This window comes from Cinclus cinclus, chromosome 4, assembly GCF_963662255.1.
Source record: "Cinclus cinclus chromosome 4, bCinCin1.1, whole genome shotgun sequence".
Lineage (NCBI taxonomy): Eukaryota > Metazoa > Chordata > Aves > Passeriformes > Cinclidae > Cinclus > Cinclus cinclus.
This window is the reverse complement of record NC_085049.1, coordinates 13,891,936-13,910,940: the sequence shown is the minus strand read 5'-3', so window position 1 is coordinate 13,910,940 and position 19,005 is coordinate 13,891,936. Positions and strand designations below refer to the sequence as shown.

At 39.1% G+C, this 19,005-nt stretch overlaps 1 protein-coding gene across 6 annotated transcripts in view; it reads left to right on the top strand.

The window, feature by feature from the left end:
* Positions 1-19,005, top strand: part of SEMA3D (semaphorin 3D) — a 131,930-nt gene that overhangs the window by 96,090 nt on the left and 16,835 nt on the right. For all 6 annotated transcript variants that reach the window (XM_062491663.1, XM_062491668.1, XM_062491664.1 and 3 more), the window contains 6 exons: positions 1,203-1,317; positions 1,755-1,824; positions 3,239-3,383; positions 13,617-13,839; positions 16,874-16,962; positions 18,797-18,838. In XM_062491663.1, the coding sequence (XP_062347647.1) occupies positions 1,203-1,317; positions 1,755-1,824; positions 3,239-3,383; positions 13,617-13,839; positions 16,874-16,962; positions 18,797-18,838 (684 nt within the window). The remainder of the gene's footprint in view (positions 1-1,202; positions 1,318-1,754; positions 1,825-3,238; positions 3,384-13,616; positions 13,840-16,873; positions 16,963-18,796; positions 18,839-19,005) is intronic.

Below are 19,005 nucleotides of genomic sequence, written 5' to 3'. Positions count from 1 at the left end.
ATACCATCTGTGGTGATGACACTGCCACCGCGCAGTGTTTCCTACTGTGTCTGGTTCTATGCCCTCAGATGGCAAAGTGAATTAACAATAAAGTGATTTCTCCTAATGAATATGAAGGGGCTGAATATTTATGGCTAAATCTGTGGGCCTTAAACTTAGAGCACAGATGCCCTAAGCTTCAGAGTCTAAAACTGAGAGAAGTAGGCACCTTTCTGGGATCATTCAGAACCTACAGCTGGGAGACTACTGCTGGTGATAACATTTTTCTTAAGTGTTTCAATTCTTGGTTCCTGCTGGTATATCATTGCCTTTACCACTTTTAGGATGAAGAGTTCTGGGGCCCAAATAGCTTTGCAGAACCTAAATAGTTCTGCTGTTTGGAACCAGCAGGGTCCTCCATGTAGTCAGTGGAGGAAGTACATGAGCAAACTCCTAGTTTGGCTTCTTAAAATTTAGGTCTTTTAAAATCCACTATCCATACAACTCTCCAAGCCACTAGAAGGTCACTTATCCTTCAGAAAGATAATTTCAATCTTAAGTGACCCTTTGTAGGTTTTTTCTTTCTTCAGTGAGTAAAGGAAATTTGAGTGAGCATGCTTATGTTTTGGAAACCCATAGTAAAATAAATAAAATAAGTCCCTGTTGTGGGAGAATGGAATGATATTTCTGTAACAGTGATTATTAAAATAATGTGACTGATTTTGCCTGGAATGCATTTTTCTCTGTACTGTGTACACAAAGAAAGCAGTGCAGCATTTACATTGTAAACTGCCGATGAATATAGTTTTTCTTCTTTTTTTTTTTTTTTTGTGAAATATATCCAAAATGTTCTGTTGTTCTATTATTTGATTTGTAAAGAATTTTGAAGAACAACTGATTGTAAAAATTAGCCTCACAGGGAACAAGAAACAATGTGATAAAGACATTCCAGTTAAAAAGCTGGTGAAGGAACTTTGTAATCAGTTTTGAGTATAATTTGGAAATTTGAATTGCCCACTCTCTGAGCTGATAAGTAACTACAGAAACTACTTAGAAAAAGGCTCTCCTATGCTCCTTTAGGAAAAAGAAAATGAAAAAAAAATACGTTGTGTGGTTAGAGCCAACTTTGGAATTAGACAGAAGATGCACAGTCCATACTGTGCTGCCATGTGTTAAAGCCCGTGCTTTTTTAATATTCAAGTATTTAATTTTATTTTTGTTAGAATGATATGGGAGGCCAAAGAAGCCTAATAAACAAGTGGACAACTTTTCTGAAAGCCAGGCTTGTGTGTTCCATACCTGGTCCTGAAGGGGCAGACACACATTTCGATGAGCTGCGTAAGTTGATTTATCTTTAATGGTCTGTTTTGACATTAGTAATACCTGCTTTTGTTGGATTTTTTCTCCCTCTGTTTTATAGAAGCACTGTGTCTTGTTTTGATTTTACTCTTCTTCTAAACGGGACTGGTAATACTCTAACTTTGATCAGAAGTCCCTGATTATAGATAATATTGATCTGATCAGAATGACAGTTTTTCCTTTTCCCTCCAAATTCTGGAAAGTAAAAATCTGATTCAGTATAAAACCCAAACTTTATGCAAATGAACACATTTTAGAATATTGCTACAAATTCACACGGAAGAAGTTAATATTCCAACAAAAATAAAACTGTGTTATATTTTTGCAAATTTCCAAATTACAAATGGCAAATGCAGAAATAGTCAATGGATGTTTAACTAAAAAAAAAATCCCCAAATATATTTTTCTCATTGCAGAAGATATATTCTTACTTTCTACAAGAGATGAGAGGAACCCGCTTGTGTATGGAGTCTTCACTACAACAAGGTATGTGTTGGGATCATGTTTGCCTCTAGAAACAAATGATGAAGATCTTACTCAGGACTTTTATACTTTTGTATATACTCAGGTCTTCTAGACTAGATCCTGATTCCTGAGAGCAGTTAGGAACTGCAGCAGGATTATGGTGTCCATTGTCTGGGCTGTAGTCACTGAGGACAGTATTTTTCAGAACTGGAAATAATAAATTATGTTTCTAAACCTTTGTGTGCCTAACTTTAGAGAGTGATTGTAAAAAATAATGTAAATATAACAATCAAAAGCAAACTAGATTATTTCAACCTCATCCAGTTGAACTTGTAAATTTCTATTGTATTTATTGAGCAACCAGTAGTTGCTATTTTAGGCAAATTATTGTTTTGAAGCATTTCTGTAAGCAACACTTTGCATCTGCTATTTCTTAGTATCAAAATCACTCTCTAAACTGATAGTTACGCGATTTTATATTACGGAGCTAATGAAAGGATAACCCAACTTTATTTCAGGGGGATGCACTAATTAATTAATGACCTTTCATATCAATAGTGAGATGCTCTCTGTAGAATTTTCAGAAAGAAAAAGAATAATTCTTTCTTTTGTGTCCAGAACCTTTGAAGTAAGTGTAAATAATGTCTAGCCAAATGCTGACCAGTATGAGTACAGTGAGAAATTGCCCAGACACTCCTTAATTCAGAAGCAGTTGCCACAGTAGCTCCCTAGAATATATAACCACAGAAAATATTTAAAATCAAAGTAAATACTGCAAAATAAATGAAATGGTTTGTGAAGTAACTAATGTACATGCTATTCAGCAACCTGGCGTGGTGCTCTTTGGAAGACTGAAATGTTTTGCAATTTTTTTAGAAAAATAAATTAGAAAAAGGAAAAAAATACATGAAAATTAAATAAGGATTTATTTTTATATCTTGATTTATATATATCTTTATATCTTGATTTATTTTTATATCTTTATATCTCTTATTGATTTTTTATATCTTGTCTTTTTTGTCTTTCCAATGCAATTTGTAATTCTCAGGGACCTCACCTATATCACTAATATAGGGACTTCCAGATGTGAGCACAATGTAGATGAACGTCCTTCATTTGGATAAATTTCTAATCAAAAGAGCTAGTAACTAATAGCTGGAAACTGTCCGCCACTAGAAAATATGACTCTCTATTAAGTAGTCCCAGAGGCCAAACCAGGTTTCAACTGAGCAAAGCTTAAAACTCTTAACAACAGAGACATGAAATACCTGTATTTACCAGACCTGCGCGCGTTGATGTTTAGCAGCAGGTTCATCAGCCGGAGGTGTAGCACTGACCCCAGCCCCATCAGGCTCTGGAATTCCTTTCCTCCCTGGCCGAGCACGGCCAGCCCAGGGTGTGTGCAGCGTGCACATGGGCGCATCCTCTCTTGCAGCTCCGTGTTCAAGGGCTCTGCAGTGTGTGTGTACAGCATGGCCGAGATCAGGGCCGTGTTCAATGGTCCCTACGCGCACAAGGAGAGCGCGGATCACCGCTGGGTGCACTACGAGGGCCGCATCCCCTACCCCAGGCCTGGCACAGTAAGTGGCTCCTTCATTGCACACCTCTGTTTTTACTCAAAAGCAGTCATGCTTCACACCCTCCTCGGGCTGGTAATTTATATTTTCCGCTCAGGATGTTTCAAATTATCGTCTCAACTCTTCTGTTGACAGCTCAGACTTCTACCTACCCTGTAGGTATATAAATACACATTTTTCCATGTCTATGAGATAACATTGTGCTCAGATGGTTTCCTGATTGTCTCTCGTATTGTGCTCTCCCACTGTACAGCTCTATTTCCATCTGTTGGGATCACCTCTAAGGCATCAACAAAAACCTAGAAGCATTTCTTTATACGATACTAATTTTTAAATTTGTATTTCTGTTATCTTCATGTCTGTTAAAGTCATTGAGATACTGTCATTGATTCTGTTGTGTGTATTTGTGCATGTGTTGTGTTTTGAAGTAAAATGAGGAGGTAATTGCTGGAAATTTTATGTGATAAAAAGTAAGTAACAGGAAGAAAAGAGAAATTTGGTATCTGGAAATACTATTAACCTCAGTCTCTTTAGACTTCAGCTGTAACAGGCCAAAACAAAGAGGAAAATATTAAAGTCTTCCCACTTCTGTCAGCGTATTAAGTTTGGAAAAGCATGGGCTGACATTACAGATGAGGAAGAAACGGTATTTTCAAAAAACACATAAAATTTAAAAGCATCATCACAACTTTAAGCAACTCTTTATACATAAAGTGTAAAAGAGCATCAATTTTATCTAGAGTAGCTCTTCATTCTCTTGGTCAGGTATTCGATGAACAAGTATTAGGCAGCCAGCTGTGAGCTGTCAATGATGGATGTGGCCTAGAAGCCATCTGACCATTTCTGCACTATCTCTCTGACAGCAGCACTGGTGTAACCTCTGCCTCAAGCCACATTATCTAGTTAATTTAGTTCATCTTTTCACACATTTCCTTGTGTCTCTGTGTTTTCTTCTTTGTCCTTTTGCTGAACTGAGCTGCATGGTCCAAGCTGATGCTATTGGTTGTACATGGTGGTCCTAGGGCTCGCCATGTCATGCCCAAAGCACTGATTCCCTTCTCTCAGCTGAGGATGAACCTCAGAGCAGCTCTCTCTCTCCAAAGACCAGAACAACTCAGACCCTGATTTGGCCTGCCCAGGATTAGCCCTGATGGAGCAAATCTCAACTTATTTGGACAATTTAGGCATTGCCAGCTTACACATCTCTCTGTCATGCAAAATACATAGTGCTCCCAAAAACAAGATTACATTTAATGTTTTTGTGTGTGTGCAACTTCCATGGCTGGTTAAGAAGATCAGATAATTTAATTTTAGCTACAAAAATGGTGCCAGAGAGAACAATAGCTGGTCCCATGGCATCTAAAGAGATTAAAATAACTCTTGAAAAACTCGGAGTGCCCCATAAGGATGAACACTTCACAGAGAGAAGGGTCATAAGCTCATTGCATTTTTGAGTGTATTAGCCATCACATGGTTGAGCTGGGATTCGCAAGGAAGGAAACATGCCATGCTGAAGCATGTCAGTGCTGATTTTTATCATTCATTTGCGTATCCATGGTTGCAAGTCTTGTAAAAGTTGAAAAATTTTAAGATAAATATTTTCTCTAAGCCAACCCTTAGCTCTTCCACTGCTTCCTTTAAGCACCTGATAACAGCTGTGAGACAACAGCACCTTAAAAGTCCTCAAAACCTTCATAGTCAATGGATTTCTGTGGCAGTTTGTCTGACCAAGGAGAAGGGAAATGGGTTTATTGAGGAAAGCTGACAGAAGAAAGATGTCTATCATGTTTGCTATATAGATTAGGTAAATGTATTGCTGCATAGCTTTTTATCTGTTTTCTTAGTGAGCTGGACTGCAAAGTACTTCGGGCTCAGTAGTTTGATATAAAGTATCCAAATAAGTAGATTCATGCCATGCTTTTGGCTTGTGATGGGCTATGCCAAACTTGGACATGAACAGATTTAGGGTGGGATCTTGGTAAGCAGTACTGTGCTTTAAAGGGAAGCAAAAAAAGCAGCATGAAGAGCACTTGAAGAGCACTGCAGTGTGAATGCTGAAATTCTCTTCATTAAAGATTAATTTCATCATTTTTTGCCAACTGTGAGGTGGTTCAGGAATGCTCAGGACAAAGCCAAAGAGGGATAGTCTACCTTTTTTTAAGTTACTGGAACATTTTTGAAATTTAAGCTCCTCTTAAGTGTTGCCTACAGATGGCATAGCTAACACTGCTCTAATTCTAAATTTCCTATATTTTTAGTTACTGGCAAAGTCTAAAAATGTATCTTTACAAACCAAGGGGCTATTCTAGGAAATGCATTTCTTTTGGTGGTTGGCTTTAAGAAGTGCACTCACTTCCTTTCAGCATTTATACAGAAGCAGGAGTCTGCATACCCTAATTTAACTTTCTGCTCTGCTGCCTTTATCTCCTAAGTAAATAAAGCTGCTCACTATAGAGACTGTGAGCACTTTGATTTTGAAATTTTGACAAAATGCTTCCTGTGGCAATTTGTGTGTGAGATAAACTTCCAGCATGACCATGATATCATGCCTTCACAATGCTGAGTGGGGAGCAGGCAGCAGCAGCAGCTCCTCTCTGCTCATGTCCCAGAGCTGTGGCAGGCTCTGCCTGCCCTCTGCCGTCATCAAAACACCCCTGGACATGGTGACAGGGGACCTCTGGCACACTCCACACCACTGACACTGCAGAACATGCAGCTCTTTAACTTCTCTCAGTGGTATTAAAGTGCAAGTGGAAATAACAGGAATTAAACAGAGGCAAGTCTTCAAATCTATTTCCATTTGGAAGCTGAAAATCAGAAGAGACAGAAAAAAAACAAAAAAAAAAAAGAAGCATGAAGCAGGCAGCCCTGACACAAAGGGAGACTTGAAAACCAAGGGAGGTTTTGGTCTATCTGCTTTAGCTGTTTAAATAATTGGAGTTGCGTATCTGCAGCTGTCCCCAGATAACAAATCCAGTTTTCTTCCAGTCTCTTAGGGTTTCACTCAGGAAATGATCCATTAATAAAGAAACCATGGATAACTCCCTTTAAAGAGTGCTCTGCATTCTGCAGTAGAGTTTTCATAATGCCCTCCCAGAAATCACAGACTGCATTTGAACAAGACTTTCAGTGAATTAGGAGAAAGAAAACTTTTCTGGTTTATTTATTGAGCTGTTGACAATTGCAATATCAACTCAGCATGCCCATTTGGAAATTCTGATGGGGTACACAGGTGTCATTTCATTGATGGCAAATAAATGTCATTAAGGTCAGATTTTTAGAAGAATGTCAGTGTAAGATGCAGGTTAACACTCAGTCTGATCTACTGCAGTACTCGGGACTGTTAAATGCTAGCCACAGCAACAGCAAATGTTTTTGACGGGTCTAGATATCTTACTGATCTGATTTGTCAAAAGATCTAAACAAACATCTTAATGAACAAAGTGAGAATCTGGTAGTCTGAGTCACTTAGCTACAAGAAGAAGCAGCCCAGCACATTGCTCTTGTCCATTTGAAGAGTTTAATGTCTCACCTCTTTCTGCTCCAGATCTGAATACAGTCCTGACCTCTGGAATTCTTTGTTTTCTTTTTATTAAATGAGTTCCTTTACAGCCCCTCAGATTTCCCTGTAATCATGGAATCTTAGAATCATACAATCAACTGAGTTGGAAGAGACCCATCTGGATCATGGAGTCCAACTCCTGGCCCTGTGAAGGACACCCAAGAGTCACATCATGTACATGAGAACATTGTCCAAATGCTTCTTGAGCTCTGTCAGGCTGATGCTGTGACCACTGCCCTGGGGTCCTGTTCCAGTGCCCAGCCACCCTCTGGGTGAAGAACCTTTTTCTAATACCCAACCTAAACCTCCCCTGACTCGGCTTCATCCTTTTCTCTCTCAGTTGCTTTCTCTCTCTTTCTTCAGTGAAACCCCTTCCTTTATTTCTTCTGGTGTTCCAGTGTGCAGGCTGATCAAGATGTCGTGTCCATCCCGTTGGGACTTGGCTGTGCCAAAGAGAAATACTGCCTGCCAAAAAGCTTCCCTTGTCCTCTTTTTTGGTTAGTTTTGCTGCTTTAATAAGCTTGTTCATAAAATATTTAAGGTTGCACAGGTTTCTCTTGTTATTTTTAGACTTATTTTCCCCTTTCACCTATCTTTTATAGGATAGACTGCATTCTTCGGTTCTCCAGTTCCTCTCTCCTTTGATCTCCCTACTGTAAAATGGGGCAGCTTAATTAAGTGAAATGGTTCACTTTATGGTTTTATTTTCCTCAGAAAGCCTCCTACACCTCCTGTTACTTATCAACCTGTTTTCCCCAACATGAATCACCTTCAGTTCCTAACAGCCTTTCACAATGCTGCAAACCTTGTCACCTTTCCTCATGGCAGAGGTTGTCAGAGAATTGCAAAGTGCCACCTGCAAAGTCAACACTCATCCAGCTGGTCTCTGCTCAGTGAGTCTCAGATCAGTGCTCAATTTTCTCAGCGTTTTCTACCAACAGCACAGGTGTGTTAAGTGGAAAAGCAATACAAACAAGAAATCTTGCACAAGCAGTGGGATACAACCACTAACAGAGGATTTAAAATTTTTGTTTGTTTTGTTTGTGCTTTTTGTTGTGGGGGAAGAGTGAGTTTGATTCCCTTTGAAATTGGCACTGTTTGTTTTTCTCCTACAAACCTGATTTGTTCCCCTTACCCCAGGCCTCTTCCAGGCTTACTGAGTAGCTTCAAGGTTACTATGAAAGTCTCCCCACTGAGTGTTCAGTCCTCCTGGCACAACTCACTCATCTTGTAGAGAGCATTAAGAGCATTAAGCATTATTTTGTAGACAAATACAAAATGGTTTGTGCAGCTCTGATTAGTCTACAGAAAAAAAGCCACATGGTATTTAGACCTCTCAGGAACCCAAGTTTCACTTTCAGTGTGTTGTCCATGTTGGAGGTCCCCATTTAACACAAAATTTAGAGGATGAAGACAGTTCCTCTATTATATCTGCTTTTTCCTTGATGAATCAGTGATAACACAACTTATTTAGAGCCTGGAAGACTTTACACTTACTAGTTTTGGCTAAGATGAGAGGTTATTAACCTATGAAAAGTGAAACATATTCAGCAGGAAGGAGCAAGGACTTCCCAGGTCAAGGGACACCTCCTCAAGGAGGGGAGCTCAAACTAAGACATCTAATTCCCTGATACAGGAGAGGTTTAAGAAATACTTCATTTTTTCATGTTTCATACAGGATGCTTCCAGTACTCGCAAAAGTGACTTGCTGGTTCTCAGTTGTCCTTGTGAAATCCATAAAAATTCCCAGCCTGGACATTATAAAAGCAAGCAGATGCCTACTTCACTGATCATGATCAATCTACCCTACTCTGTGGGTGCCTCAGTCTCAGTGTTAAGTGGGTCTCAGGATACGTGTGACAAGAAACTTTAAAACTGGGATTTTCAGCACGCTTGTAATAGAAACCCTTTTGAAGTTCCCAGGGAACAGCATTCTGTTTTCAGTTTGTCAGTTGACATCAGCACTACTGAACTACAGATGCATCATCATTAATGAAAATGATATGTGTTCATATACCTTATAGCTAGATTCTCAAATAATTGCCACAATTTTAATAGGTGTTAGATTCAGCAGCTCTTACTGAGTTCACAGGATGGTGTGAAGCACTATCCAGTTTGGCAAATTGGAGGTTTATTTAGGAGCCCAACTTCTGGCACCAGCTTTTGAGAAACTTGGCCACGTTTCCCACGTAATGTTAACACAGTCACACTGTATGTCTCAGCATTGTGTGAGATCCACACATCTAGCACTCTGCTAAGCTGCAAACTTAATAAGACAAGTGAAAAAAGGAGAAAAGCTTACATATATGTGGTGGTGTTAATTTAGTGTGTATTTGCTTTTATTTGAGAAAGATTAGCCTTAACTTACCACTGTGTAACCACATTTGGATACAAATAAAAGGTGAGGGGATAGAAGGCATCTTTGTAGAACACCTGAAATCAGGACTTAGTCCAGAGTGATTATTGCCAAACTGAGCTCACACAGAAGGCATTTCAATAAAATTAATTAACTATTGATTATTCAAAAGATTTGTGCCACAGAGTTTATAGAGCAATTGAATAGACATGCCTTTAGCACTTCAAACAGTTGTTTCTGTGGGTTTTTGAGGTTTTGTTTGTTTGTTTGTTTGTTTGTTTGTTTTAGGTGGTTGTCTTGTTTTGTTTTATCCTTCATTTCTTGACACATATATTTTTATCAAGTTATCATTCATGGCATCAAAAGCCTAAGCAATCTCTGAAGAATAGATTATATGGTGAACAAGCTTCTTCCAAAATCATTATCTAGTGGTACTAATTTGACTGATTTAATGTGATTAGTTTTGTTTTATATCAGCTATGTAGAGGAAAAGCATCAAATCTGAGCTGCTTGTTTAGAATTCTCTATCAGAAAGAGAAAGATAGGCACCTCTTCTGTGCAGCTCACATGCAGCCAACTTAAGAATCTAGGTCAGGTGGGATGAATCCCACCCTGTAGCAAAAGCTGAAGGTGCTGGAAGAGTACAGTGATACTGTTATGTGAACTTTTTTGAAGACAGATTCTCTTGTAGTCCACATGAAACAACTCTGCCAACCAGCTGCTGTGACATTTGATATAAAAGCTATTATCTTATTGTCCCCGGTGGGAGATGTCACTTATCTGAGACAACATCTGGTGCTGATGATGTGAATAAATGAACTATGGACTGGGCAGAGAACACCGGTATCACTGTCATGAGACCTGCAACAGGATGTGAACTCACATTGTCTGGCATGAAAGGTTGTTTCATTCACCCACTTGACCATCCTACATTCTACTGATTGCTAGGAAAGGAAGCACAAGCCTACAGGAATTGTTCTGCAATGATGGGTGGACACAGCTTTAAAAAACTGCTTGAGAACTTTGCTAAAGGGTGGCCAAAATGGCTTTCTCATTCCCCTGTTCCATCCATCGTGCCACACTGAGTGATGCCTCTGGAAATAACTCGCTTGGCCAAGCATAACAGTCACACCTGCCCAGCTGCTCTTGGTGGTGATGCTGTCTTAGGACAGGGTCCAAAGCCCACTGAAATAATTGGAAAAGGCCCTGTTGACTGAAGCAGATCTCTGGATCAAACCCTTAGTCCTTATTTCTACTAAATTAACTATGCAAGCTGGCAGAAGATTTCCCTGTATTGTGCATGGTAGGGCTTGGGCCTTGGGGATTAGTGTAGCAGCTCTATAGTACCATATTGTCAGAAATTTCATCCCAGTGGTTTTTAGTAAGTGATACCACTGCTTTCATCTTCCTCTGATGATGGATTTTTGGCAACAATTTAGGACATTTTTCACATAGAAATGGGCTTCTGGAATTGAGTTGTTAATAGGTGAGCAGTCAGGACATTTCCAGTAGATGCAGACGGTCACTGTGAGTAATGAGTGAGAACTTGAACCACAGGAAAGGGACATATGGGGAAAATCAACCTGTTGTCCACCATGAGGGAGAAGAGAGTTACTGCATGGTTGGGAAATTAAAAGGGTGAATTTGTTTCTCATCCTTTACAGAATAAATTAATGCAAAACTCTGATTCAAAGACAATTAAAGTTATTATATTTCTCTCTATTTATCCCAAAAATACTTTCATTCAACACCTCTAAATGTAAGCATCCTTTTGTAATCGCAAAGTCTTATTTTTTGTCCCAAAGTCATGTTTCTTTGTGACACTGTTCTACTGATACTGTTATCTTCAAAAGCCAAGGTGAATAGAGCCTACCTCAAGGATGTAGCCTTGCAAAGACTTTGTAAAAGCACAGCAGAAAACAGAATGTGGGAGATGATACTCAGCAAACCAGAGGGTGAAGTTCTTACAGGACTGCTGGCACAAACCCCCTAGGGATAGCTCCCTGCAATATGTGTTTCCAGTGGAACTGGTTTTTTTAACAGGACTTTCCTTTTCTTCTTTCTTACTTGTATTTAACTGTATCTTCAAGGAATGTCTTTTGAGTGATTATCACAGGACAACACAACCCCTTTTTCTCTTTTTCTTGTCTATTCTTTCACAGCCATAAATGGGATTGTACAATGAAACAAAAATGACTGTGTGATGGAATTTATCTTAATTAAACTGGGCACAGGTTTACTGTCCATGGGGAAATTGTTAAAAGCTATTAGGTGATCCAGGCTTAAGATATTTTTCAATAAACTGTTTCACATCCATTATGAAGGTGGGGATGCAGAGGCTTAACTCTCAGATTGAAACAACACTAAGCGAATGGACACTGGCACAAAGTCTGTTAGCTCTCTAGATGGCCATAAAATTCAGTTCAAGTAAGGAATGGAATAGGCCACAGACTCTTAAATCACTGGGCTACACCTCTGTTAACTAAAACCAGAGGTAAGGTTCAAGTGCAGACCCCTAGTCACTCTTTTTGTTAATGTGAAGATGGGCTTTGCTGTACTTTAGGCATGGCCCAAGTGGCACCTTCCCTATGGTAGTTCTGTGGCAGTGTTTGGGGTCAAAGGTGGACCAGGAATTGACCCCAACAGGCATTTCAGATATGGCCATAGATGTGGATGTATAACATCAGCTGGTCTGTGCTTTGCTGGTCTGTGTTGTTTCTGAATATAGAGGTAGTCTCAGATACTTTTGTGAAGCTTTTTCCTCAGTCAGAAATTGGTTGCTATTTTAGTTGCTATTCTACCTTACATAGTGGAAGAAATCCTAACCAAGCCCTTAACTGGCATCATAGATTCAACACATGTCAAACAGGGTAGTTGGGAATGTGAGCTGAAGTCCTCTCTTTAAAGTCAAAAAGACTAAAGTCTTCTATTTTCCAAAGTCAAAAATTCCTGTGAAGGAAGGAGGACTGTAGAGCAACTGCACCACCAATCTTTTAAGTTTCTCTTGACGGCGTACAGAGGTTTTTTTTTTTTTTTTTTTTAGGGTTCTTTCTTCACAGGCTGTGTTAGAGCTCCATCTGGCAGTAAACACAGGGATTACATTGTTTAAAAAAGAATATTTAAAAAGAAGCAATGAATAGATGAATAGTTCACCTTAATTTTAGTTCCCCAGTAAGACATCAAGATGCCTCCAGATTCAAACCAGAAGTTTTCTCAGGCTTGGATTTGAGACTAATTGTAAAAGAAGGGACAAAAAAGAGATGCAAACAGCTGTGGGAAGGGAAGCAGACATAGGTGATGAGAGACCATGGGTCACCAAAATGAATCAACTTGCACTGTCTGGGCTTACTCTGAAAGGCACAGAAGGGAAAAAGCTGATGGAGGTTGGAAAGGTAGGTTTGTGGGTGGTCTGCAGGGAACGTATTGGAACCAGCTTTGAGTAAGATAAATGAACAGGTGGAGTGACCATTTTGTCAGTAGAGGTCTAATAGAGGTGGGAGTGAACCCCAGCATGGGGAAGTGTCTGAAGGACTAGAAGAGGATGAGACTCTGCTGTTAAAAGGTAGAGAAAAGGATGCTGCAGCAGCTGAGGCGGGGGCCTGGTGAAGATTGTCAGCTCAGTGAATAAGTGAAGAAATCAATTTTGAGAAGTAATGAGCACAAGGATTGTCTGGCATGTGGAAAATACACATTTTTTAGAAAAAAAAATACGTGTGATGTGTAGGAAGTACAGCTCACTGAAAATGAATTGTTTTCAGGCAATATGCAGGGAAAAGTTACGGCCTCTGATTTCAGCCCCAAGGCAGAAACTCAGCTTTGGAAAGAGGAACAGAAACGCTGGAAGCAGAAAAGCCTTGAGATGCTGCACTCGAAGTACGCGCGGTCCTCCCGCAGCAGCCACGGGAGGGCAGCCCAGGCTTGCTGTTGGCAGCCCCTGCTCGGGACCTGAAGCACATTTAACTGTGCTGCTGGCTCTGCCCAGCAGTGAGTCCTACAGAGCATGATAGCTCTCTTTTCCTCTGGTCGCATTCTGCTTTTCTGTGTAAAATACCAGATGTGGCATTTTGGCCATGAGTGTGGCAGGGAACAAGGAAGTAGAATTCTCTGCACCCATACTGAGCCCACCATGAAAATTTCTCTGGTTTTAAAGCAATTACGTCAAAACATGAGGTATTGGTGACCAAGTGCTGCTTTGAGATGAGAACAATTATGGAAAAATGATTATTACTGTCTTTACAAGTGTTATTGCAGAAAACTTGACTTCTGCTTATACTTCTTTCCTAAAATTCCTCTCATCTTCTTGTTCTGTCTCATTCAGTGTCCAAGCAAAACCTACGACCCGCTCATAAAATCCACCAGAGACTTCCCAGATGAAGTCATTAGCTTCATTAGACGGCACCCACTGATGTACAAGTCGGTTTATCCGGTGACGGGAGTCCCGGTGTTCACGCGGATCAACGTGGATTATCGCCTCACCCAGATTGTGGTGGACCACGTCATGGCCGAGGATGGGCAGTACGATGTCATTTTCCTAGGAACAGGTATGAGAGAGGACTTCTAGTGTCATTCTGCACAGAGCCCATCCTTTTAGAGCACCTTTAGTCCAGTAGGTCCCGTATAAACCTGAACAAAGCTCTAGATTAACATATTTTTCCTATGCATACAGCTTCAGGAAGCATATAGGTGCTCCTGGTTCTGGTCCAGGTCTCCATGCAAGTGCTTAAATTAAATTAATTTGTCAATTTAAGATACTGCTGTCAGGATTTTAATGCCTCTTGCTGCCTAGGTGATAAACCATTTAGGGGTCAGAGTACCCGAACTTTCTTACCCTCCAAGTACTACTCAGCACCTGTCTTTAGGTTACATGGCAGTCTCACTTCCGGCTGAAGGCACATCAATAAAACCATTGAAAGAAAAAAATTACCTTGATAGCTTCAAGGAGTACTTCCTATTACCAGTAGTGACATGGTGCTTCAGCATTTTTATCTCATGCCATGCTGAACAGTTAAGAAAGGTTTCAAATTGAGCCTAAGGCAACAATTTCAACTCAAATAATTTTAAAGATGTAAATTAGCAACACGATAGCTCCAAATGTGGCAACCAGGATTGGACACAGAGAGGTTAAGCTATTCTGTGAGGGAAAATACTGCTTTGCCATTTTTCTATGGATAATTATATATCGATTTACATTTTTGAAATAGATAAATGCCTTAAGGAATTTGCCTAATTTTCCCCTAGTAATTAAATAACTGGATGAATCACCCTACAGCAAGATATGCTAAGGAATATGAATATACCTATTCATAACATTTCTGTTCATAACATCACTCCGCTGTGGTTTTTGTTCTTATTCTGTAATTCAGCATTCTCTTATTCTCATTCTGTATAGGTTTTAGAAAGCACTTTTCACCTGTAGATCTGAGTACTTTCATAAGGAGACCTTTGTCATTCCCCATCTCAGAGAAGGTGAAACTGATGTACACAGAGATGGCAAGGTTTATCAAGTGCAGTGGGTGAGCTATTGCCATGAGCTGCAGAGAAATTAAGATTCCAGTTTGAATACAGTGCTATTGGATTTCCCAGCATTTTATCTGGCCTACAAGCAAATTTTGTCATATAGCACGATTTCATATGTGTGGATATTTTGATGTAATTTGAGGAAAGGAGTGAATTGTCATAGAGCTTCATCTCTTGTAACATCTTCAAGGCTGTCTCAGCCTTGAAGAGTTTTCTTTCTGAGTTACCCTGCTCAGGAGTCTAGAGATAGCCTCTCTCTCAGAATTTTTATGTCTTTCAGCAAAATTGGTTTCACAACTCTTGTCTTCCAAAAAAAGGACAATGTCACAGACCCTCTGTGATCCCAAGTTTGTACAGTGGTGTCAGAGAAAAAAGCACAGTTTCATTAAAAAAGGCTAGTAAAGTGCTGTTTTCTCCCCTGCTGGCTCAGATGGCTGGGGTTCGGCTTTAGGCATGATGGTGGAAAATCCTTGTTGCTTTCTGAGAGCAATGTTAATATAGTCAACAAAATAAAAGGAACTTATTCCCAAACTGTGTGATGCCTAGGATTTGGGAGTGCTCAACTGCAGCTTACTAACCTTCTCAGACAGCTAAATTTTAAATTACTTTTTCTCACTCTTATCAGAAGAAGACTTCACTTGTAAAAATGTACAAAATATTACTTTAGTGGCTGAAGAGCCTGTATTCAGATGTTTTCTGTCCTCCATTTTAAAGTTTTTCATAGAAATAAAATTATATGGAGAGACCTGCGATCGAATGTCCTGAGGTTAACTATTCCTACCTGGCACTAAGACAAACACTTCAAGTGTAAGTAGTCAGGTGTAGAGGTGTCAAGGCCAGCAGGTACCATTCAGTCGCTAGATGGCACTCCACAATATACAGACATTTATTCTTCTGCCATGCCTTCCTTAAAAGTGAGTTTTCTTTTCTGTAAGTGCATAGTTTTGTTCTATTTTATCCTCTAAACTCCTTGTAAGGAAAGAAATTAACTAAAAGATAAAATTTCAGTTATAGAGACTGAATAAGAATATAACAAATCACCCAGGAGATGTTGAGCAGCAGCAGATCAGTAGCTTATTATATGTTTGAACGTACACAACCAGCTTGTATATGTGCAGGCTTTGACAATTATGTCAAACTCTGAAAAAAAGCTCTAATTCATAAGGCAAACTGTAATAATTTGGCTTTAATTGGTAATATGAACTTCAGTGCTTTGGGAAAAAAAAAGAAGGAAAATCTCATTCTTTCCCTTATAGTGCATTATTTTTCATTATTTCAATACTATGCATAGAGCTTAAGACTAAGCTGCACTGCATCATTCCTACATCCCAGCACCCAACCTGCTTCCCTGAGCAATTTCTGAGTTCTTCTTAAGGCCATTCAAGGTTCACTAATGTGTAATGGTCTGACATGAAATGAGCAGCTATTTTTTTCACCAAGTAAGAATTCAGGTTAAAATTGATGAATAGATTTAACTTTAAAAAATTCTCTAGATGACTCGAAAGAAGTAATGAATAAATTAAGATTTTTTTTTTTTTTTTTTTGCTAAAGGAAGGGGCTTTTTTTCTTTTAAATCCTTAAATAAAAAAATAAATTTAAAAAGTTCGTTGCTTGACTCCTTACATTAAACTGAAGCTTACTTCTGATTAAGGAGCTATACTGGAAACAAATGAATTCTATAAGAAAGAGGAAGCAATGTTCTGCCAATTTCGTCCCCTGAGCTGGTTCTCTTTGGGCTCCAGTTCTTGCTCAGGGAAATGTGCAGAAAGTTGTAGCTGGCAGCATGGACATGCTTGTCTGTGTTGGTGTATTTGTTCAGCAGGAGAGTTGGGCCATCCCTGCCAGGAGCAGTCTGTGACCGTGTTGGCTCAGCCATACAGCAAACCCATAAATGCGCTGTATGGAGAGAGCTCTGCAGGCAGCAGTGGAGCAGAGGGGATAGATGTGGTTCAAAAGCAACATCCCTCATGGATTAGCTTTATCTACGGGGCAGGAAATGGAGTGGCTCATACATATTGAAACATACTTCTGAGTTTACGCGATGCACATTTGTTTCAGATGTAGGCACAGTCCTGAAGGTCGTGAGCATCACAAAGGAGAAGTGGACTAAGGAGGAGGTGGTCCTGGAAGAACTGCAGATATTCAAGGTAAGCATTAATAACCACAACATCAATTAAATATTATTCAGGGGACTTCGTGACTCAAACTGGCTTTGTCTGTCTGGTTGTTTGTTTACTGGAACTCGTTCAAGTTTCCAGAGGGACACTACGTAAATTTTTAAATGCCTTAGTATTCTTTGGGCAAGTCAATTGAAAAATGTCCAAAACCAAACAGACCGTGATTTTTCAAACCTGTACAAAGTCTCTTTTAGCTTGCTTTGTTCTTGTATGAAATCTTATTATGACCCCACATTTTTTATTATTTATATGTATTAAAATAGTGGTATTGTATTTTTAATGTAAAATTTTCTATGGCCCAATTGGCACTGGCGGTATTGTAGGTACAATCATATTTTTTAAAAGACGAACACAAAAAATTCCATGGGTGCAGAGAAATCCTTTAAAATAGCAACATTGAGAATTGAAAACATAAGGAAAATAAAAAATAAGTTAGTTTTGATTATCAGCATGCTTTAATTTATTGGTGAAGGCTGACTCAGTATTTCTGACCTTTTTGATTTGGTTATTCTGTAACTGGAACCCTGCTGACACCAATGACTCCTTCATAAATACAGCTTGTAAAAAGCCCAAGATTCCTTTTGTTGCACAGGCACGATTTCTGATTAACTTCAGTGCTGGTAAAGGAGCTGACATCAACATACTTTTACATCAGAAAAATGGAAACCTTTGTCTTCCCTACTGATTCTTTTCCATTTATTAGTTTCTTCTTAGTTCTTTGCATTCTCACTTTGCTTTCTTCTCATGCTACACAGATCTTCTTCAGTTTTCACTTTGCTTTTCTATCAAAGTTCGTCTGCATGCACAGCATTTTGATTACTTTCTCACACATCCTCTCTCCTGTGTGCTGTACAGCCCAAATTGTTGTCCATACTGAATAAATGAATTTGAGACTTTTCTGAGTGTAAGCACAGGACCATTAACAATCATTTCAAAGAGTTCATTTCTTCATATGCCTTTTAGTATGTCATGTGTATGATGAGACTTTGATTTAAAGGATCTCTATGTCTTCTTCCCACTGTCTTGGACACCAATTATAAATATCACTCAGAAAATACCAAGATTACTCAGTGGCCTGCCAAATAATGAGCAGTTCCAGTATGTGCACCAATTTGCTGCATTCTTAAAACATAACGTCAAGGGAAAATATGCCATATCATATTTAAAACAAAAAAAGAGGTCTTTTTTTTGCTACTCAGCAGACATTCCTTCACATTTTTATTGGTAACATTTATAACTGCTACCTCTATGTTTTTGAATCCAGAAAACTGAAGTGGGTAATGGCTGAAAAAGCATGCTGTATTTCCTCAAACTGGATTAATATTAAACAATAGGCTTAGATTAATCTTCTGTTGGGTGATAGATAATACCCTGAGCTTTGTGCTGTTCTTACATCAGTCACAGGCAAAAATTTCAGTGTCTCTCATAGCCATGAAATATATCCTGATGCAGAGATCTGCCCATGTATCCCTTAAATGGCAACAAAGCCTTTCAAGTAGTGTTTAATATGAACGAAAATTGATGTGAGGGCTCATTGCCCAGGATGATGGGGTAGATAGCAAACTCTGAGAATTAAAGCTAATTCTCTCCTTCCAACTGGGGAAACTTATGGGAGTTATTTTTGGAAGCATGAATCTCTTGATTTTTTAATTTTTTTAAATTTTTTTTAATTTTTTTTTTATTTGTTTAAACCATGCAAATGAACCTGGAATTTTATTTACTTATTGTATGTTAAGTTTTGCTCTCTTTTTCACAAAGAACAGGGAATTTGTAAATTAATACACCTTGCTATTTTATTTTTCAGCATCCTTCATTTATCTCAACCATGGAGATTTCTCAGAAACAGGTAATCATAATCTTGTTTAACTGCTGGAGGAATATGGGGTATAGTGAACACGTTATTTGCTTGTTGCTTAGTGGCCAAGCTTTCCATGGATGGCTCTTAAAATGTAACTGGAAGGAAGGAGATACGTTTGAAATTGTTTGCCTGCCTAATTCCTATTTGCTTACAAA